The sequence below is a fragment of the Prunus persica genome, chromosome G7, assembly GCF_000346465.2.
Source record: "Prunus persica cultivar Lovell chromosome G7, Prunus_persica_NCBIv2, whole genome shotgun sequence".
In the NCBI taxonomy this organism is placed as follows: Eukaryota; Viridiplantae; Streptophyta; class Magnoliopsida; order Rosales; family Rosaceae; genus Prunus; species Prunus persica.
Window position 1 is genome coordinate 21,106,629 of NC_034015.1, and position 22,579 is coordinate 21,129,207.

Sequence of the window (22,579 nt, forward strand, 5' to 3'; positions counted from 1 at the left end):
ATCAATTTCATCCTTAAATAAATAAGTCAAGTTCTGTTGACCCACATACACTTATAATTTAATTTTCAGTTATTAAATCATAAAAAAAAAGAAAATATTAAATTAGTTTTAATTGATGTGGTTGTACACCTCATCTTTCACATAAAGTGGTATGAGAATGTGGTATACAAATATGATTAAATACGTTAACGCGAGCTCACTCATTTGTTAACAACCTTTTTCATTGAATTAATCTAGGGCAAATCTGCTAGCTATAGCTTTCATTCCATTAATATGAACAAAAATAAAATAAGAAAAAGAATATAACATTTAAAATTAATTCAAAAGCATGTTTGATTGCTTTCCTGAGATAAAACACACGTGCAACAAATTTAAAACAAATGGTGTGTACATTAATAAGATCACAGCCAAAGCATCAGCTCATCAATACCAATTAAAGAAGAAAAGATTAACAAGGAACAAGGGGAAGCTCGACATCCTCTCATGACGATTCCCTCCCTAGCTCTCCTTGGATATCCATCAACCTAGCAACCTGCAATCCCATCAAATCATCCCGTTCAATGTTTATCACATAAATTTTTCAAGAAACTAGTTATGCAACCGGGTTTTCGTGTACGAGAGGGATAGATCTAGAGAGAGAACAAAAAATTCATCATTTATTCCTCCTTCATACGGACATCAAATTTAATTATATGTTACGAATCTATGATATAGTAATATGGGATGTTTTGTTGCTTCGGACATAACAAAATTGCTTGGATTTTTGGTTCCCTAAGCTTTTGTGCTCTTGGGAAGAGGTAAGCTAAAATACTCATCTTTCAACTTTCCAAGACTACATCTAGGAAGAGCTATATCTTTTGTGCTTGGTTTTTTTGACCATTAGTCGCATACCCAAATCTTTTGGATATATTACATAATTTTCAAGTGAGGGGCTAGCTAGGGTTGAGAGAATAATGTACATACGTAGTTAGCACTAATTTAAATAACCAATTAATTAGTGTAAATACTTACTTAATTTCTTCTAGAGAGAGCAGGTGTAACCAGGAGGAGGTGACTTGCCACAGGTGACAAGGAGCTGAAGAGCAATCGGGACAAAGATGTTGAGGTTAAGAAGCTTCATTTTGAGAGTTGTGCAGAGACACATGGCAGCCTCAAGTTCAACAAGCCCTTGCAGCACTGGACAGCATTCATTTACCACTGGGTCACCTTGCCCAATGTGCACCAACCCACCAAGAAGATCCACACAAGCACCCAGTTTCATCGTGTCGATGGGACAAGTATCCTTGGCCCCCGGACTCTCGGCAGGAGGAGGGCATGGCGTCCCGGGACTCGGAGGCTTTTTACCCGGTGGCCCTCCTCCTATGACTGGAGGGATTATGCCAGGTGGCACTATTGGAGGCAGGGTCACTGGCGGTTTCAAAATGGGTGGGACAGTGATGGGTGGGATTGTAACCGGTGGTTTAACGACGGGTGGGATAATGGGAGGGATTGTAACTGGTGGGATAATGGGAGGGATTGTAACTGGTGGGATAATGGGAGGGATTGTAACTGGTGGTTTGACGACGGGTGGGATAATGGGAGGGATTGTAACTGGTGGTTTGACGACGGGTGGGATAATGGGAGGGATTGTAACTGGTGGTTTGACGATGGGTGGGATTGTAACTGGTGGCTTAACAATGGGTGGGATTGTAACCGGTGGCTTAACAACGGGTGGGATAATGGGAGGGATTGTAACTGGTGGTTTGACGATGGGAGGGATTGTAACTGGTGGTTTGACGATGGGAGGGATTGTGACTGGTGGTTTGACTATGGGTGGAATTGTGACTGGTGGTTTAACGATGGGAGGGATTGTAACTGGTGGTTTGACGATGGGTGGGATTGTGACTGGTGGTTTAACGACTGGGGGCTTGACATGAATGGGAGGGATGGGGCCTTTGGGGGTCTTAGGCTTAGGTTTGTGCTTTGGGGGAGGCTTGCCACAAGTACCGCAGCCAAGAATGGGAGTGGCTGAGGAGATGAAGAGCAAGCAAATGAAGAAGAGAGCATGGAGCTTACTGGACTCGGCCATGTTCTTCACCGCAGTAGTCTAGCGCGCTCTTTCTCTCTCTCTCTGCAGATGAGAGTGATGCTGAGATGAGGTAAAGCTTTTGTAGTGGAAAGAGGATGTTAAATAGGAATAGTGACGAGGGCAAGAGAACAAAAAAAGCCCTAAGAGGCACATCACGTGAACATGGGGCTAGCAAAGCAAAAGGCAGCTGCCAAACTTTGCTAGTTGGCATAACTTACTCCTTAAATTTGCATGAGTCCATTTGCCATTATTTTATTTTTATATTATTGTTTCATAATCTTGTCTTTTATTAAATTTACATGGATTTTCATGCTTAACTTTTTATTATAATCATGAAAAAGTCCCAGTAGAGGAGTAATAGCTAGTCCCCCTAATTAAACTAACAATTAAGCTTTGGATGGTGATCTTCTTGGGGGATAGATCGATGGAATAGTTTTGTTTTATTGGATGGCAATCATGGCCAATCACTCACTACGGCCATTGGTAGCTTGTGGTTACTATCTTTGGGGCTTATAGATAGATAGATAGATAGATATATAGGTTTGTTCTGTTTTACCTTTTACGTACATTCAACATACTATGTCATCATCAATAATGCATTTCACACAATTACACATGAAGGAGGAAAGTAAAGTTCATGGAGGAAAGGTATTGATCATGATTCATGAACAGGGGAGATCTAATCTACCTGCTTAATCATTGCTTAAGTATAGGTCCCACTTGAAAGGAGAATAACAATTAATAGGTCATCTTTATCTCTCTTGTCTTCACGTGTTTATCTCTCTTCTCATATTTGGATATGGATATTATAAAGGGTAAGTTTTTATAGTCAAATTAACAGTTTGCATATTGAATTGTATAAGCTGTAAATTGGAAGTTGGACCGCATATTCAAATAATTTTTTATGTGGGGTAATATGGCAAGTGCTTTTGGTACGTCCCAAAATGGTAACAGGGAGCTAAGCTTAGCTAGGCAATGGGAGTTCCCTTTCCTCCTATTAAGTCCAAACTGAGCCTCTTGCATTGGTCACACTCAAAACTTAAGGACACGCACGTACTACATATATACCAGATCATAAGATCAGATTACTCAGAGAGAGAGAGAGAGAGAGAGAGAGAGAATTTTTTTCACGTGTATATTATGTATATTAATATTATAGGTATTATATATATATTTGAGTATGCAGGAACATAACACAAGTGCATATTTGATTGAGTTGAAATTCATCCCCTTAATTTTAGCAGGCAAGTTGGATTCAAGTCCATATTGTGTCATTCAGTTGTTGTATTTTTACGTTCCTACTCTTTTTTTTTTAAATTGTTAACAACAGGAAAAAAAAAGAAAAGGGAAACATGTCAAAGAAGAAGAAAGCAATATATATACAAATTTTCTCCAATCAAACAAAAAAATTTGGAGTGTGTTTTCACCCATTCAAAAAAAAAAAAATATTTCATGTCTTTTTCCTCTTTCATTTTTTCAAATTGAAACATTAAAACTTTTATGACTGCTATTGCATGCTAATAGATGATGAATTTAAGTTATTAAGGTATTAAGTCATGACAAATTTTTTTATAAATATTTTCATATTAGGTTGAGAACTCCTATTTAAACTTCGCACATACCCTTCATAATCTCAGGACCGCACTGGTGTGTGGTAGCTGTTAGGAAAAACAGAACAGCTAGGCAAGCATGTGGAATAATGGTGGTTGAGGAAAGGAGAGAGAATTATAATAGAGGAATGGTGGGGAAGGCTGACATGTATATATATATATATATTGTGTGTATATATGCATGATATGGGTATGAAATTTTGGTCTCTCTCTCTATATATAGATTATATATATATATATATATATATGTGTTGTATGTGTACGTCCGTGACTGTGAGTCTGTGAGGATATGAGAAGCAGTGGTGAATAAATGAAAGAAGGACATGAATTGAGAAGCCTTGCTAGCTAGCTGGATGCTTTTGTATGTTTATGTGATCCGTGATTCTGCTTTCCTCATCTTGATGTGATTGGTCTCCTCCTGCATGCAATGCAATATTAATACCTTTTTTTTTTCTTTTTTCCAAATTTCTATCTCTTTCTCTCTCCACAATTGTTCTTCTCTTCAGAACCAAATTATTGAACTTCATCCACTGAATCATATGCATTGCTGCTCAACTCAATATATATATATATATATATAGATATACAGAGAGCTTCTATTGAGGGATCTCTCAAATAAGCTTATTTGAGGGATACCCCTTGTAGGCTCCACTCCGGATTGTATTTCACTAATCCAAACCTTCTATTTTGTAGATACTCATTTAAAGATCATCTCTACAAAAACTCACTTGAATCCGATATCATTTGACCACTCAATTAAGTTATTGAAATTTTAGCATTTTCTTGAAGCACCGTGTTCATTGATTTTGTAAGACACAATTGGATGTCGAAATGGTTTCCGATTTGTCTAATTTTTTGTAAGGATGATCTATGAATGAAGACATAAAAAATAGATGGTTTGGATCATTGGGAAAAAAATTGTAGGGTACCCTAAAAGGCGTTCCTCAAATAAAATTATTTGAGGGATGCCTCAATAGAAAGGGACTGTATATTATATATATATTCTTCTTCTATAGATAAATTATTTAAATAATTTTATTTGAAGAATATTGTTTAGAATATGCTACGAATTTTTTTTTCAACGATCTAAATCATGTATTTTTTAAGTCTACATTCATAGATCATTCTTACAAAAAATTAGACAAATTGGAAACTGTTTTAACATCTAATTGTATCCTACAAAATCAATTAACACGGTGCTTTAAAAAAGAAATAAAATTTCTATAACATAATTGAGTGGTCAAACAATATTGGATTCAAGTGATTTTTTGTAGAGATGATCTTTGAATGATTATCTAAAACATATAGGGTTTGGATTAGTAAAATACAATGCGGACTGGGCCCTACAAGGATGTCCTTTAAATAAGCTAATTTGAGAAATCCCTCAATGAAAACTCTTTGTATGTATATATCCCCTGCACTTAGATCTACTTGGTTTAGGTTGGCCTTCTGGGGCTGGATCCATCTATATATCTTATAACTTGTAGGGCTACATGGCATCGTAATTTTGAATGCACATTCTTTTTGCTTCGCTAATTAATTAAGGTTTATAAATTAAATAAGTGATTAGCTATTAGACATGTGTTCTCTTTTTGAATTCAGAGCGCTAACACTAGCCAGATCTTGCTGTGTGTTTTGTTTTAAGTTGTCTTCTTCACTGATTCTCACGGGAAAATGGGAAAATGGGAAAAGAGAAGTTTATATATTTTATCACCACACCACACAAGAGATTTGGCTACCACCCTTAAACCCATGCACACGTTAATTATATTATAAAATAATATATACGATATTTAATTAGTTAATTAGCCAAATAACATTCATTCATCATCATCTGCACAAGATGCCATGCCTGCCACTGTATATGATAACAAATTAGTGCTCTCTAATTGGATTTTGTCGGGTGTTGTGTCTCTAACGCATGCAGTAATTCCTCTTTTTTGGTAACTCTGAGGGCACTCCATCTACATGCAATGCAGCAGCTATACATCTCCTAGTAGATAGAGATCTAAATCTAATGGTCGTGGTTTGTTGTCCCGTAGTGAGATGATGAAGCACTACAGCCACAGGATGTTTGGGTTCATTTGATAAATCGGTGTAGAGAAAGGAACAAAAAGAATCTAATCTCTATAGACTATAGTACAATACTATTAATAATGGCACATGGCCAAGTGGGAGAAAGACATGGGTGCTACGTACCACTACAGTGGGTCGAGACTCGATCGAGAGGTCCAAGATTTTTTAAGCACTACACTATTAAAGTGAATTTTCTATCGTTCGATGTAAGATATTCTTAATATGAAGTTCTTACTTATTTGTGGGGTGTTTTTCAAATGAAATGATAATTACTTAATTAACATGCATAATTACTTAATTTACTGATGGTGGAAGGACGGAAGCCATGCATATAAAAATATGAGTGAATTGATTAAAATGTATCTAACTCTTTTATTGGCATTGTTCAATGGCGACAATCTGCTTGGCCAACCATGCATAAATGACCACAGGATTGATGGTGGTGCAGTGATCAGTTGAAGCCAAGCTGTTTCTTTTGTTGTCCTTGTCTTTTGTTTATCGGGTCAACAGTGGCGGGCTGGATTGTCTCTGGGTGTGAGTGTGGGCTTAGCAGAGGTTAAGGAGTGCGTACGTTTCTGACAACGTATATGGATAAAAAGAATGAACGAATTCGATCAAACAATCATCTAAAGCCCAACAGTAACATAAACAAAAACATGCTAAATAAAAACAAAAAAACAAAACAGAAAGAAGCCTTACTTGGGTAAGGAGAGGTGGGCTACATAAGTGTTAGGAAACGTCATACGATTTGGGTCGGGCTACAGCCCTACCTAGACAGAACTGGGTTCGTGCCGGAGCATGCGCTCCGCATTGTGTTTGTGTACGGTCTCTCATTTTAAGTTGCTGCATGTTGAATTTATTTTTGCCCTCACGATCACACACAACTATTTTCCACTCTCATTTTAAGTATGTACTTACTAATGAATATATATAATAAATGAATTGTAACACACACATATGATTTTGTAAAAACCTTCATTATTTACGGATGATGAAAATTCGAATGCTCTTAACCAGTACAACTACAAGACGTTTCTACATCAGTTAAGTGTTAAAAAAGAACTTTTACTGTGTTTTGCTAATGGAAAAAGAACTTGACATATGTGCACTCATCCTGCGTTGTTTGTTTGCTGCTTCTTTTCCTTTTCTGGGCAGATATATATTTAGGGCTTCTGTTGTTGACTCAAATGTGTTCGAGCGCCGAAGCTTTGGCACAATTGCACTAGGGCTTTGCGCGCTTCTGTACTCTGTGGCCTTCCATAAGAAAATCGAAGCTCTTGAAGCCCAAAATCATGAGGAGAAAGGTACTTTATTTTCAGCTGTTAATTTGATAAATATATGCTTTATAATTGAATTGAATCAGGCATATCTGGAAGGGAATTCTGAGGTAAACTTTTAAAGATTCATTCGAGAATTTTAGCAAATTCGGGTCAAGTCAAGAAGAACAGAATTTTTTTTTTTTAAAAAAGAAAAAAAGAAAAAGAGAAACAGGGTTTTGTAAATGTTGTAAGTTTGGATTTAGAATAGTTCATTTGAAACAAATTAAGATGCCTGGAAATTGGAATTCATGTTACGAAAGTTCCATTTTTCATTCAATATTGTAAGTTTGGATTTAGTAAAATGAAATGATTATAGAACAGAGAATTAAACAAAATCTGCAATTTTAGGGGTAATTTATCTTCCTAGTTAAAATTGGCAGCTGCTTTCTGTTTTTTTTTCTCTTCTTCTGTTGATTAATATAATGCGCAGTTATTCTTGTTGATTATGTTAAAATGGTATACGATCTGCAATCATGTAGTGCAAGGATCACATCAGTAAATTGCCAGATGATGTTCTTCATACCATTGTCTCATTATTGAGTATGAGGGATGCTGTACGCACGAGCGTATTATCACATAGGTGGAAGAACATGTATGCATACATGTCAAATCTCGAGTTCAATTGGCATGACATAATCTCCACACCAGCTGATTCAACTCCTGGAGCGGTTTGCAACAGCAAAGTGCGCTATTTTCTAGCAAGACTAGAAAGATTCTTAGCATGTCATTTGGGCACGAAGGTTGTCTCCTTCAAGGTTTCATGTTGTTTTGGAAATATGTACGGTCTTCATATCAATGACTGGATTAGTTTTGCCATTAGAAAGGGTGTTGAAAATCTTGATCTTGCCTTTACTTGTGACAAACCAGCTGAGCGCATCGATTGGAGAATCATTGACTATTATCATTTTCCTACTCAGCTCCTTTTGCATGGTGAAGAATCCAAATTAAGGCATCTTTCCTTGCGCTCATGCACACTTCAGTCAGATTTTTTTGATCGATTTAGCACCTTATCAACTCTTGTGTTGTGTGATGTAAATCTCGCTGGACATGTTGAGCCGCATATGTTTTCTTCTTGTTCAAACCTTGAGTGTTTAACATTGCAATGGTGTTTTGGATTAGAAAGATTGTGCATTGGTGATTCCCTTCATCGTTTGAAGGTGCTGGTGGTGAGCCTCTGTGAAGGGTTAAAGGGGATTGAACTCAGTGCCACCAATCTTACCAGTTTCCATTATAAGGGTGATGACATAGAACTCTCTTTTGAAAGGGTTCCCAATCTGGGGGAACTATATGTTATGATGAAGGACACTGATGTGGTTTCTACTTTTGCTGAGCTTGAGAAAGAACTTCCTCATGTCAAGAGTATGACAGTTGCCAAAAGTCGTGCCCGTAAGAAAAAGTTGGAAAACTTTGTGTGGTTACTTGGTTCATTAAAACGAGCCAACATGTCATGCTCACTTTTCTTATTTTTTCACCTTGTCTTTCATTGTAGGTTATAATCGCTGACGATTCAACAAGGGCCAGCATTTGCCTGTGTTTCATGTGATGTCCAAAGGATCAGCTCTGTCCTAGGAGCTTTTCTCCTGCTTCAGAAATTCCATTTGACCTCGAATCTTCACTACATCGATTGTGGTTGTAGATGTCTAATATAAACTTTTGCTGCTTCAGATCATGCGGCATTGTCATTTATAGTTGCTGTCTAAATTACTTGTCCAGAATCCAGAAGTGCAGTTTCACTTGTCCACAGAATTAGAGTACGTTCTTTTCTGCAATTTATCTAGGTCAGGGCAGCTGTATGTTAACTCTTAGCTGGGGTGTATGCGAACTGTAGTTCTTAGCTGTTATGTAATGACGGATATCTGGTTGGCTGTTTGTACAATTTTGCTTCATTTTTTTCCCCTAAGAAATTTGTGTTACTCATCTGGGGAAGAAAAGAAGTGGATTGCTCGTACATGTTTTGAGTAAAACGCAACTTGTAACAAATTGTTGAAAACGAAAAGTTACTGTTATAACCACAATACGCTTGTGTTAATAAGCAGTACATGTAGCCATTTGAAATGAACTCCATTGTATTATTAATTTAAACAGCTTGTATAAGATGTTGATACCCATAAGTACAGAATCCAGCCCACCCAACCCAAAAAGCGGAAAAAGAAAAAGAAACAGAAACTTTACAATAAGTTGGCAAACAAGCTGCTGCTAGTATTGCCTAATCAAACCCATCTACAGTAAGCCAGTCATTTGAATCCTCACCTTCTGAATCTCTCTCTTTTGACTGACCAGCCTTTCGCTGGCCACCCTCAATCTCAGAACTTCTATTCAGCTGAACCCAGTCATTTGATCCATTGGGTGAACATGCCCTGACGTCTCGTCCTCGCCTTAGGCCTGATAGTCTAGTGGAACTAGAAAGGTCATTTTCATCGTCCTCTAAATCGCTGAATGAGATATCCTCTTCAGTTTCATGTTTCCTTTGGCCATCCACGAAAGTGCCAGAACTAATACTTGCCTCTTCAGACCACTGCTCAGTGCTCTCTTCGTCATCGATCTTTAACCTTCCTGCTGTATTAACTATCTCAGTCAAAGCTTCATTTTCTTGAGATGAGATTTCCACCCCTTGTGCCTTTCCAACCTGGATGTCCTTTTTAGGTGAATCAAGAATTGACTTCTCACAGCTATCCGCCTGTGTGTTCCTCTTGTTTTGAAGCTTGTGCAGAAGCACATCTCTTGCGTCAACAATCTGCAAAGAAGGAAGTTCTATTTTCAAAATAATGCATTTGTTACAACTTACAAGTATTGTTGGAAGCTGAAATGTGGAATTGAAAAACAATCCAAACTTCTTGGACAATCTAAAGTGCCACAGAATCAATACTCACATGTATTCACTAGAAAGAAACACACGACATTTGACCAATTTGAGATTGAAAACTCAGTTTAGACACACAGTGAATAAGCACTCGATCCCCTTTCTCAGAGAATCAGACAATCCACTTCCCCAATTCCTTTCCCTTCTCCTCCTTCGTAATCCCTTCACTCAACCCATCTAACAGAAGCCCTGATTCATATGACAAGATAGGACATGATAGATCTTTTCCCTCTCTCCTCTGTCCTTAGCTAGAAAGATGCTATAACATTTGCTATGAAGCTACAATAAATACAATGAACAAAACTGCTCAAAAGTGCAGCTGGTGACAGGTAAAGCAGATTGCATTCTCACATACAAAGACTGCAAACTGCAGTAAGAATAGCTACCGTACAACCTTAAATGAAGTACCTTAAATATGGTAAAGATGCATCCACAAAGAAAATTGCAACTAGGCTCTCTTAGTGTGCATGCAAATATAGATAAAAAGAATGAGACAAGATGTGAAAGACAAAGTTCTTGCCTTGGGGGTTGATAGAAGCTGAAAATCGTGTTCATTTAGTCTCGGAAGCAACAGCAAGAAATAGATCATCCAAAATCGTTTCTCGCTCATGGAACTGCCAAGTCTGGTTCTTAGGTCTGCAAAGCCTGGAACCAATCGTTCAACAGTGGAGGCATGTTCTCTCTGAGCATCAGACATGCTGAAATCTGCAATAAAACAAGTTCAACGTCAATAGATTAAATGCCATGTCAATTTGTTTCAATTATCTTTTTAATCTTTGTATCTTAAGCATAAGCACAATAGAATCATAGGTCTTCAAAATCAGTTCCCATATCGACCACTCCAAAGTTCAAACAAGATTAACAGCTAATTGCACAGGACATCTGAGGTGAAACAGAAACCATCACAGAGAACGCATAACAGGTTTCAAGACACTTTGGATTCATGTCTAATAAACTTTAGCTCCCACCCCAGAAAAAAAAAAAAGAGCTCAACTTTAGTCAATGTAAGTTGACCAGCGGATTTCAATTTACAATCCACAACTTCGCAAGCAAAACCAAGCGACACAAACAAAGAAAGCAGGCAAAACCAGCATTGCATTGCATTTGAAGGAAAATTATGCAATCGTCACACGCACACGCTTAAATTAGAAGTGAAAGTTAGGAACTTGACCATGATCGACTGGTATAGGAAAGTCGGTCCAATAGTTTGGCAGCACCGAAATTTCGGTGACGAAACCGATAACGTCGTCGGTAATCCCCGGCACGGAACAGTCATCATCATCATCATCATCATCATCGTCTTCCAGAGCTTCGTTCTGAAGCTGCAACAAGTTCGAAGCGAACTTGGAGATCTCAGTGACGGCTTTGTTACTATTTGTAGAGAGAAGCGAGAGACCGCTCTTGAAGCTGCCGCTGATCTCCACCAGATCGTTTCGGATTCCTAAAAGCGCTTGCGATTGCGATTGCGATTGCGACGGCGGCTGCGGTTGAGAATTGGAGGAGGGAACGGCGTCGTGGGACGGTGATGATGAGGGTGGTGGTGGAACGAGGAAGCTGGCGACGCCGCGGAGTTGGCGACCGAGGGTTTGGCCGAGAAACGACAAGTCGTTTGGTACGCGGGAACTGGAAGGACTCTGTGGTTGCTTGGCTTCATCATGTGGATCGTCTGGTTGGAGAGAGCCGAGGAGCCAAGACATTGTTTGGTGAATACTGTTAGTATCCCTTTGCTGTTATTGCAAGAACATCAACAACAACAACAACAACATGATGATGGCTGAACTGAAGGGTGAAGAAGACGCTCTCTTTTTTTATTTTTTATTTATTTTGTAATTATTCTCTATTTGCTTCTTACTCTAACACTGTGAATAGTATTTAGTTTTATAGAGATGTTACTGGTTGAGTGCTTTTTTTTAGGAATTTTAGGCCCGTTCGATAACGATTTAAGGGGTTGTTTTCTTTTTGTGTGTTTTGTTTTGTTTTGTGGATTTTACCATTTGCGAAGGCTCCAAATGGATTTTACTATTTGCGTTGGACAAAACTCTTTTAATGCGTTGATCGTTTAGTATTATTTTGTATTTTTGTTCTTTTCATAAGCAACACCAACTAATATTAATTATAATTGTGGGTTAGGTCAATTGAAAAAGATAATGTATCCGTCCTTTGCATACACACTTTCAAGTCCACAAGGGGGATGAAATTTTGGCTAGTTTTAATTCTAAATTATTTCTTATTGAAAAGCTTCCTTTATTTATTTTTGTTTTGTGTTCAAGTATAATTTTCCTCTGTTTTGTTTTCTAACTAGACAGCAGGACAGTTTAAGAAAAACAGAGGAAAGAACAATCTTCTTTCTTTTTCACAAAACGACTTCATTTTCGCTTATACAACAAATCCGAACTTCATTCAGCTTTCCTCTATTTCGGGCTGAAAATAACTTCATGAACCATACAACGATAGCCCAAAGTTGTCCTCAATGGCAAAATTGACAATATTTTCGCATAAATTGACAAAAGACCTCGGGGTCAATTCATGAATATGGTCAAATAGTTAATGTCTAAGTCGTAGTCACCCAAAAACCAAATAAAACCTAGCAAAGCATCGTAACATCGACTCACTCTAGAATGACGTATTCTCAGCAGCAGCAGCAACAACAGCAGCTACTTCGTGAACTGGACAATTAGATTGTGTAATCATCTCCGGCTTCACCAACAACACCTACCTTGACAAAATATGGAGGACAACTTCATTTAGTTCTCACGTTACTAATATTGAGGACTTGCCTAGACATTGCCAATATTTGACTATATGTGTATGCTGCTCGCAACCATCAGATATTAGTTTGTTAGTGGCCTGTGGCACCACTGATGAACATCAAGCATCCAACTATTTGATGAACAAGCATAAAACAGAAAAGTAAAACTTACCCCACCAGCCACACCGGTGGCTGCACTACATGATTCATTTGCAATCAACCACAAAGATGTATTTTTTACAATCACCACGTCCAGAAAATGTAATTCTTCCCATAAACGCATAATATATAACATGCTTCAGTGTGTGTCCTAGCCTACAGATGCACAGCCAGCATGCTAGATCATATTAATTCAAACAAGAGTTCATGTACCTCGCATAAAATCTTTCATGACTTCACCTTGCAAGTTTTCCTGGTTCTGTCATTCGTTCATCTTCAATCTGCCAACAAGAACAGAGCATAAATATTTAACCATTGCTGGAGAACTCAAAAACGGAGAGCCTCTCTTGTTTAAATGAGTCAGTATGATCAGAACCAAAGCATAAACAGAAAAAGTATAACCTTAAATTGTGCTTCATAGGGCGGCATACTTGCCCTATCAGCCACACAAGTGACTGCATGATTCATTTCTAACTCTGAACTTGACATAAAAACAGGATATATTTGTTTACAAAATGAAATTGAATAAAATTATATTAGAATGTTCAAAAGTTTATGTGATGGACACGGAAATTCAACATAACATAACCATGGTTATTTCCTAAGAATACCCAAATCATCTCCACAAAACCAATGAACAAAAACAAATTAGCAGGCGTCAATCTATATCATGCTTGGGACAAAAATGAAAACTGATTTGTAAATTAAGAGGTTCATGAAGAAAGAGAAGGAGGTATACCCGCATGCGATCGAACCCTAAACCTTGAAAGAAAAATCCGAATCCAAGGACGAGGCTGATCTATGCCTCAGACTCTCCATTCATCCGACAACCCCGCGATGTTGCCATCAACGCGTTCTACTTCTTCGAGAAGAAGTGAACCACCGACGACGATCGAGGAGATCCAATCGGACTGAATTGCAGAAAAGTGTAGGTTCGTCATCCTCTCGCAATTGAAATCCTAAACCACCGTCGCAACCGACTGGAACGCGACCTTGAAATTTAGTCGGGTTTTCTTGCTGTTTTTTTTTATTATAATATATTTTTAAAATATAAAATTAGCTTCTTTGCCATACTCTATAAATAGAAATTTTAAAATTATAGCCGCGCGGCTATACTATATAAATAGAAATTTTAATAGTATGGCCGCGCGGCTGTATTATATAAATAGAAGATTTGAACGTATAGCCGCGGCTATACTATATAAATAGAAATTTCAGGAGTATGGCCGCTCGGCTATACAATTGTAAACGTACAGCCGCGCCGCTATACACTATAAATAGAAATTATAATAGTATAGCCGTTCGGCTATACCTTTTAAATAGAATATTCTAACCGTATAGCCGGTCGGCTGTACTGGTTAAATAGATTACTTTAAACAGTATAGCCGTTCGGCTATACTCTTTAAATAGAATAATTTAAAAGTACAGCCGCCCGACGGTACTCTATAAATAGAAAATTTATCAGTCCGCGAATCGAACCGAACCGCCAAAAATCAAATCAAGTTTGTCCAAAAGGTTCTTTTTTCTGATTTATATCCACCGCCCATACGATGTGGCCCAAATCAAGAACAAAAGGGATCCAAACCAGCGCCGTTTCAGAAAATAAATAAATAAAGTGGTTCCATTTTATCTGTGTTGTTTTTTATTTCTTTCATTGAATTATCTGTGCTGTTTGTTATGTCTTGATGATGTGCGCAGTGCTTGTATTTTATAAGTCTGTATTAAAGAATAAATGAAGAGAATGTAAAGGTAACGAAGAAAATAAAAAAGAATAATAGCCAAGAACCATAAATCAAATTTAATGTCCCCCCGTTACATAACTGTCTGTTATCAACAATCACAAATTACAAATAATTTCTATAATTTTATAGAGATCCTTAAGGACCGAAGGAGAGGGAGAGGAAAACAGAAAGAAGCTGAAAAAGAGTTTAAATAAGGTTTCCTGCTCGAGTCTCAACAGCAACAAAGCAGGTCAAAAGAATTTTAGTGTAGTCTCCCCACAACATGAATGCAAATCACCAAATAGCTCAAAGTCCTCCCCTCTGACTATTTATTTAACAAAGAATCTTAATCCTAGCTAGCTACTGCACATACAAAACATATGGTACACGTCTGTCTCTCCAAATTTCCGATTCCGATGTTCGATATCTAAAACTTACTATGCTTTCATGTCCCTTTCTTCCCTGTATTTCTCGATAAAGATGTATTGCTCAACAAACCAGCTATAAAAGGCCGGTATATGGATTGTATGCTTGGACAGGCACACCGGGGCCATAGGGGTGGGTAGTGGCCGCATGAGGATTTCCAAAAGGGTTCAAAGACTGCTGCTGTTGTGGACCCATCATCATCATCTGCTGCTGTTGCTGCAACATGAAGGCCTGCTGGTGGTTGGCCATTGCTGCCATCTGCACAGAAGGCGGTGCAGCCATTGTGTTGGATGCATAAAAGGGATCATGAACTGGTTGTTGCATCATGGCACCAGCCACTGGAACAGGCTCCCATGGGTTGTAGCTCACATTCTGATGGTTTCTTCTGATTGCATCATCGTATAGGCTATCTAGTGTAAGCAAGTCCAACCCGCCCGCCTTCACTCAACAGTTGAAAGGCGTCAACAGTGTTCGTTCATTAGGCCAAATAAGAAAAAGAAAAAGGAAGTGTGTTGCTTGAAAGTTTAACAACAAAAATGTGTCAAGTCGGAAAAGTAGCATCGCTTTGCTTTTGGTAGAACAGCAAAAGTTTGTGCTTGCTTATTCATATCATGTATGCCACATAGAGAGGAGAGAGTAAATGAACCTTTTTTCAATATTTTTGCCCATACACTAATACTGACTAATTAATTGTTAAACATTAGGATATTTTATGGGAAATTGGTAAAGAGAAGAATACCAGTTTGCTAGCAGCCGTGGCACTCTCATTTGAGCTTGGTGCTGTAACAAGTGCCAATTCCCAACCCGTAGTTCCATTTGCGTGAATTGGAGCTGTAGAAGGTGGTTGATCCGCTGCAAGAACCATAATAGCATTTTCAGATATAAAAAATTTATTTAGAGTTTTTATGTTAATATAAAGAAGAAAAATAAGAAAAGAAGCTTTGTGCGTGTTTCTTGGAAACAAATTAGTTCAAACTGACTTCATAGTGAATTGAAACCTCGACACTCTGATGAAATTTATGAGCTATAAATCATTGAGAGAGAGAGAGAGGAACTTACAAACTGGAACAATAGCTAAAGCCATAGCATTCTTCTCATCCAAATCTTTGGTATCTGGAACAGGATCATTCAAACCCTAGCAACAAAGGAAAGCATGAATAATGAAACTTTAAAGAGACAAAGTAAGCCAAAAGATTTCAAAACCACAGCATGCCAATATTCAAGGGAGAACAGAAAAATAAGGATTATGAGAACTACCAGCAGGTCAGGAGGTTCAGCTATAGGTGCTTCCACTTTCACTGGTTCAGGTGGAGGTGGTGAAGGTGGGCGTGCCTCCGCCTCTTGGGTGTTTTTGTACTCTATAGCCAAGACTTCCTTGGGGGCATTAATTTTATTGTCAACCACCTGCCAGGTTAAAGATTGAACATGAGGGAAATTGCTGCAAACTGTATACACTGAATTGACAAGGTTTATGTATGTCCTATATGTGCTTGTTGATCTGATTGCATCGTGAAACCTTTATAAGTACTGTAAGTGCTTCAAAAAGCCGACTTTGGATTCAGCTTTTTAATGGTTGATTTGATAAGCTCAGGGCACTTTCATACCTGATCCTTGCGAACTGTTGAGACCCGGGGAGCTTCTCTCACGTATTCTTCCATGGCTTGTAAAAATGATGCAGGTGGCTACATTATGAAAGAATTATTAACCCAAAATTAAATCAGTTCGAGAAAGTTACAAATAATCCAAGGAATGCAATGCTGTCAAAGGAACTGCAGTAAAATAGTCAACCTGCTCAATCTTGATAAACTTGTCTCCACGCCCAATATCAAGACTTTTACATACTTCGTAAAACTCTGAAAGTCTCTCTGCCTGAAAACATGCAGATGAAATGTAAATGCTGATACATAATATGACTCTCCACTAATTAGAACAGAAATTCCCAGAAAAACTACCTGCTGCCCTGCCCTCCGATATATATCCAGGGCTTTCACAGCATCATGGCGTTGCATCTCAAAGAACTGTGACAGAAACGATTATCATATATGATTAGCTTATACGGAAAGCTTCTAGTGTTCTATTCCAAATAGCAAAGTTCATATGCTACCTTGTCAACCAAATTGACCGTTCCATCACTTATAGCTTGATAAATCTTGATGCTTTCAGAAGCAACCTAATTTAATGATATGATAGAAGAAAATCAGAAGAAAAGAAAACATATTGGCTAGTCATTCAGCTAGACATATTGCAAGATTCACCTACCATTTGAAGTGCTAATTGAACCACAAAATTATGAACTGCTGCCCCTTGCGGCTGCAAAAAAGATTTATTGATATCACTAATAGAAACTTAAAGGATATTTAAAAAAAAGTCAGTTATATTGATTGACATATCGTGGCACCCATCATTGGTAACATTCTTCTGGTACATTAACATGGGCTTGAACACATATTCGTGTTTAACCACATATCAGCAAACCTTAAAACCATTTGTTTTGTTGTGTTGAAAAGACTTGCCTGGCAACCAAGTACACGAAAAAGAAGCTGTTGCAAAGCAGGCAAATGCTCAAGCAATTCGACAGTATCCAAATCTTTGGTCCTCTGCACCATAATGTCAAGCTATGAAGTTGCAAAACCATACTTTATAAAAAGAATGAGACTAGCCAAAATTTGTAGACATATATAAGTGCATAAAATAGATAAATCTAGAAATAGCACTTGAGTGTGAGAATAGAAAAGTAAGAAGAAACCTTAGAGGGAGAAAAAAAAAAAAAAAGCAACTGTAGTTAATAACTATTCTGATAAACCAATCAGTTCAGAAATTTCAGAATGTCATTGACATAAAAAGTGTTTGCCATAACATCCCTAAAACAAAAGTTGTCAATTTGAACGATATAGAAGCTCAAAGAAAGATGATATAGAGAAAATAAACTTCTTACTGGGCGATCCATCTCAACGTCATATTTCAACACACGGAAGCATTCCAGTCTCTCCTCCAAGAACAAGGCATAAGTACGAATCCAGTTGGAATAATCCCATGCTGCACAATGAAAAAAAATCAGTTTAAATAGAAAAAGAGTATGATAAAGATGGAGTCAGTGGAATGGAAAGGTACCATTTGGACTGGAATCATCTTTGAAATGAGCCAAGTTAAGCATATGGCTTCGACTTCTACCATAATTCATGAGTTCTTCATGAAAAGTAGGGTCTACTTCCCTCAAAGCACGATGAATAACAACTAAAGTTTTCAATGCAACCTAAACACAAACCAATAATCAGTTAGTAAAATTCCAGGCCAGACACACAGTATAGATTATGAAGAAGGTAGTACAGTTAGATTATGCCTTAAATTTTTGTTATAATTTCATATATTTGGTACGTGTCAAATCATTATGTTTCAGATCACGTGTTCTTCCCTTGCAAACAAGAAAGCCATGAACATCTAGTCTAGTCTCTAGAGTATCTTCCTCTTCTTTTTTTTTCAACTTTCTTCCACTCACTATGGTTGCCCAAGAATGACAATCAAGATGAAGATTATTCCAACTACAGATACAGGAAAACAAACAAACAAAAAAGCTTCCTGGCTCTGTATGAAGTCTTGTATGTTTGTGTGATGAGAAAATGTCCATACCGCCCAATTATGTGTCTTTGATAACCTTCTTGCAAGAGCATGGATGCAGTATGCGACATCAGCCCGAGGTCTTGTAGCAGAAACGGCAGAAAAAATGGCTTCAAAAGAAAAACAAAGATAAGCCGATCTTTCTTCTGGATGCAGATCATGAAAAGTACAACATGCAACCCATCTTTGGACACAGACTGAGAGAGAGCGAGAGAATCTACCTCTGATATATTTTTCCTTAGCTGGACGCTCAACATGATTTGTAGCTTTGACTATAGCAACATCCAATTCCTGCAAGATTCAATGCCCAGATGAAAATCAGATGCATCAATTGTGAGAACCATCCAAAACAAAAACAAACAAAGCGCAATACCTTGTAATCACTATTGACTTTAGCCAACGAAACTGTGGTGGTGTCCTTGAGGGCTCCAAGTGCTTTCCGTAAGCTCTTCTGTGTGCCCCCTCCTGACATTCTCTCTCTCTCTCCTCTATATATCAAAATTCTACAACAAAACCGAACAAACTCAATCTGGGTTCCGCTACAAAAAGCTACTTTCACCACCAGTTGACCAAAAGAAAAGCGCAACGTTCACCACCAAATAAAATAAGAAATGATCCAAATCAAACTATAGTACTCACCCATCTCTCAAAAATCAAACTTTTCATGATATCAAATACAAGCTTATAGAAAACTCCAACCAACTATATAAAAAAAACCCTAAACTTCGATGTTCCAACTTCATAATTTAGATCCAATTAGTTAAGAAAGGAATAGCTGACCACATGATATACTAAAAAAATTCTTGAAGTCCTATCCAATACTCAAAAACCGACTGAATTATAATTAAGATTCGAAATCTAAAACACCAAACAGAAATTACAACTCAAAGTCGAATGAACCAATAGCAGGAATCAGCTTTCATCGCAAAAATGGAATAACACCAAATAGTTGCGTAAGAGAAAAAGGTTGAATTTGTATATTGGAAGAACCAACAAGAAAAGACAGCTACAGAAACATAGAGAGGTAAAGATCTAGGCCAAAAGAAATATAACTTCTGATACAATTGAAACAGCGCGCTTAGTGGTTGCAGCTCAAAAATACACGAAAAATGAAAAATGAAAATGGCAGAGAACACAGAAATCACAGAAGCAGAGAGAGATCGGAGAACTTGACTGACCTGAAACCCAATTGACGAGAGAGAAAGGGGGGGGAAAGGGTGGGAAGGGAGAGAGAGTGGTCTGAGTCTGAGAGATAGCAGAGGAAAAGTCGACCAGAATGAGTTCGGTTTGGTTGGCCCGTCGGCGTCTTCGACAATTACTTTTAAATTAAAATTTTAAATTTTCTTATTATTTAAATCATTAACTGAATTTTCCCATCTGTCAGAAAGACAGAAAATACGGCTGTGTAAGACAGGGCAATAATTCTCTACGATACTCTCCATCTACACTTTTTTTAACTCTCCTCCACTGATAATTATTTAACAAGAGAATACTACTTTACAAACCAAAGCATTTACCCTCCCTTGGATGAGGGAAAGTACTGAATTTAGTATGAGAAATTGAGAATTTTCTTTTTTAGTAATTTAAATGCTGAATTTATTAAATGAGGAGTAGAAAAAATTATGAAAATTGAGGCATCAAATTTTCATCAAAATATGCTTCATTTCACAATTTTCATAGTGTCATTTACAAAATTCGACATATATAAATTCAAACGCTGAAATTTTCAATTGCCAGAAATAAAATGATGAAAATCTAAATTCTATTATTTTAGAATTCTATGTAATTTTATTTTAGAATTCCGTTATTTCTAATATACAGGAAGGGAAACTCAAAACTACAACAAAATTTAATTAGCTTGATCACAATTCTACTACCAAAAATTTTAAAAAACAAAACAAAATATTATTTAAAAAAGAGGTAAATGTGACTTAAGAAAAACAGAAGCGTCGGTTGTGGATCTTACTTTCCAGAAGCAGTAGGTCGCTTTAGGACTAATCTAATTCTATACAGTCCAATCCCATGTTCGTATTTCATAGTCATAGTCTAAAAAGAAAATAGGTATGAAATTCTGGTCCAAGAAAGAGAAACAGAAAGAAAAAGGGGATGTTGCTTAGAAACAAGAATAACAACTAGAGCCAGCCAGCGTAGCTTATAGCTAATTTCTCCAACTAATAGACACCCAAGCTTTTCAATTATCATTTAATTGTGTGGGCCTTTTCCATTATTAGCAACAACTTCTCATTCTTTAAAGCTAGCAATCATCTTCTTCATCCAGATCACATGCAAATATTAAATTTCCAGCCATATTGCCCATGATTCTTTTCCTTTTCTTTCTATTCAGTCATCTTTATTTTCATTTTTCATGTCAGAGCAGGACAAGTGTGTCTCCTGCTGCAAATGTATTTATTTCACAGTAGAAAACAGGCTGCCAAATAGTTGGAACTCTCTCACTCTTCTAGTTACGTAATTTATTATTTCAATCAAGAACTTAAAGAACGACCGGACGTTGGTTAGGTCAGTTGACAGAGAGTGAACCCGTCCTTTTACACTCAAGATTCCAAATTTGATGCTCATCGTGGTCGGTCAGACAAGCTTGTTTAGCTTTACCTCACCAACAACATTTACCGTTTTGAACCCAAAGAAACCAAAACTATGGCATAAAGTAATCACGTTTATTAAGAAGCCGTTGGTTTGGTGCAGAGGCGGTGCCATACCATATGAAAACAACAATTTGCCATATTAGACATCGCTCTCAATCTCTCTCTCTCTCTCTCTAGTCTCTTCTCTTTGGTTGAGGGAGGTTAATTTCAGGCCCACACAAAGGACACATCTCAAGCCTTCATTTCATTCATTCTCCATTCATTTTCATATCTCAATCTCCAAACCAACTAAATAATGCATTTCTGTTCTCCAAAATGTTGGGGTTTTATGTTTTTTTTCAGTATAATCGAACTACAGGCAAAGAATTTCTCACACACACACTATTATAATGCCACAAAATTAAGACCACTAGTCTGTTAGTAAAGCCCATTTTAACTTGACATAAAATGTTTGGGGTTTTATGTTAAGTAAACCATTTATGTCGTTTTTATGATTTTTATTCTAGGCTACTGCTATTCCGCCACTAATAATTATCAGAGAAATAAGCGGACAAACCCATTTGCCAGCCACAGATTCTAATTTCCTGAACAAGGCATATGAATGAATGACACCTTCATATTTCCTAATGCCACTAAATAAAAAGACGATCGCACCCTCCAAACTCGGAATTAAAAATAAGAAATTAAGAATACAAAATAAAAGAATGACAGAGACTGACTGACCCAAAGGAAAGATACCATTTTTCAGAAGTTTTTAAAACCATGTTCTGAATGCCAACAAAAAGTTCAAAAAAATAAATACCACGTTCTGGACAATTGGAAGGTTTTGTTTCCTGGGGTGCATAGACATAGACCCATTCCAAATTCACTAAGGTCAAAAAGAGAACCTCTTAAAGACTTTTTAGGAAGAGAAAATTATTTTAAATTTGTATTCTCCATAGGCATTGAAAATCCATAAAATGGAGGGATTTGTAAACCCAAACGAAGGTGTGGTGTGGTGGGTTTCTCTCTCCTCAACTACTGTTGCTACATGACTTCCTCTTTTTTTTTTTTTTTTTTCTTTTTTTGCGCGTGTGTGTGTGTGTGTTGGAGATTTTGTTGTATTATCTAAATTGCATGTACGTACCATCTTCTCAAAAGTTGTGTGGTTTGGTCTTTGACGGCTGATTGCGAATTCAGAGGTGTATAAAGACTCGATCATTGCTATAATGCACAACACAGATTAGTCTTAAGTAAAAAAGTTGAAGATGAAAGTGGAATGAGATTGCTTAAGGTGTTTGTTGGACCCAATTTAAATATGTTATGATGGACTTCATCTATCAGACAGACTCATCCATCAAATTCAAAGTTAAAGCATGGCATTGTCGTCTCCT

At 37.4% G+C, this 22,579-nt stretch overlaps 4 protein-coding genes across 7 annotated transcripts; 1 reads left to right on the forward strand and 3 right to left on the reverse strand.

The window, feature by feature from the left end:
• Nucleotides 264-2,160, reverse strand: LOC18771665 (repetitive proline-rich cell wall protein). 2 transcript variants are annotated; one of them, XM_020568768.1, is made up of 3 exons: nucleotides 1,633-2,160; nucleotides 1,012-1,590; nucleotides 264-532 (listed from the first exon to the last, which is right to left on the reverse strand). In XM_020568768.1, exons 1-2 carry the CDS (start codon nucleotides 2,066-2,068, stop codon nucleotides 1,022-1,024), a joined length of 1,005 nt encoding a protein of 334 aa, XP_020424357.1. In that variant the 5' UTR covers nucleotides 2,069-2,160; the 3' UTR covers nucleotides 264-532; nucleotides 1,012-1,021. The 2 variants fall into 2 exon arrangements, with proteins under 2 accessions (XP_020424357.1, XP_020424356.1); XM_020568767.1 differs by having other exon boundaries at nucleotides 1,012-2,159.
• On the forward strand, nucleotides 6,785-9,085 carry LOC18769585 (F-box/LRR-repeat protein 25). Of its 2 annotated transcripts, none has more exons than XM_020568087.1 (3): nucleotides 6,785-7,058; nucleotides 7,553-8,469; nucleotides 8,563-9,085. In XM_020568087.1, the coding sequence occupies exons 1-3, from the start codon at nucleotides 7,047-7,049 to the stop codon at nucleotides 8,567-8,569; spliced, it is 936 nt and encodes a 311-aa protein (XP_020423676.1). In that variant the 5' UTR covers nucleotides 6,785-7,046; the 3' UTR covers nucleotides 8,570-9,085. The 2 variants fall into 2 exon arrangements, with proteins under 2 accessions (XP_020423676.1, XP_020423677.1); XM_020568088.1 differs by having other exon boundaries at nucleotides 6,799-7,058; nucleotides 7,553-8,459.
• Nucleotides 9,122-13,863, reverse strand: LOC18771080. Of its 2 annotated transcripts, none has more exons than XM_007203262.2 (5): nucleotides 13,581-13,863; nucleotides 13,055-13,122; nucleotides 11,105-12,645; nucleotides 10,454-10,638; nucleotides 9,122-9,807 (listed from the first exon to the last, which is right to left on the reverse strand). In XM_007203262.2, exons 3-5 carry the CDS (start codon nucleotides 11,628-11,630, stop codon nucleotides 9,280-9,282), a joined length of 1,239 nt encoding a protein of 412 aa, XP_007203324.1. In that variant the 5' UTR covers nucleotides 11,631-12,645; nucleotides 13,055-13,122; nucleotides 13,581-13,863; the 3' UTR covers nucleotides 9,122-9,279. The 2 variants fall into 2 exon arrangements, with proteins under 2 accessions (XP_007203324.1, XP_020423675.1); XM_020568086.1 differs by having other exon boundaries at nucleotides 11,105-12,649.
• Nucleotides 14,609-19,917, reverse strand: LOC18770357 (putative clathrin assembly protein At5g35200). The gene is made up of 16 exons (XM_007201870.2): nucleotides 19,782-19,917; nucleotides 18,977-19,106; nucleotides 18,825-18,894; nucleotides 18,616-18,713; nucleotides 18,100-18,241; nucleotides 17,924-18,024; nucleotides 17,502-17,585; nucleotides 17,248-17,298; nucleotides 17,093-17,158; nucleotides 16,941-17,006; nucleotides 16,777-16,857; nucleotides 16,593-16,670; nucleotides 16,246-16,392; nucleotides 16,048-16,123; nucleotides 15,728-15,840; nucleotides 14,609-15,426 (listed from the first exon to the last, which is right to left on the reverse strand). The coding sequence occupies exons 2-16, from the start codon at nucleotides 19,073-19,075 to the stop codon at nucleotides 15,064-15,066; spliced, it is 1,635 nt and encodes a 544-aa protein (XP_007201932.1). The 5' UTR covers nucleotides 19,076-19,106; nucleotides 19,782-19,917; the 3' UTR covers nucleotides 14,609-15,063.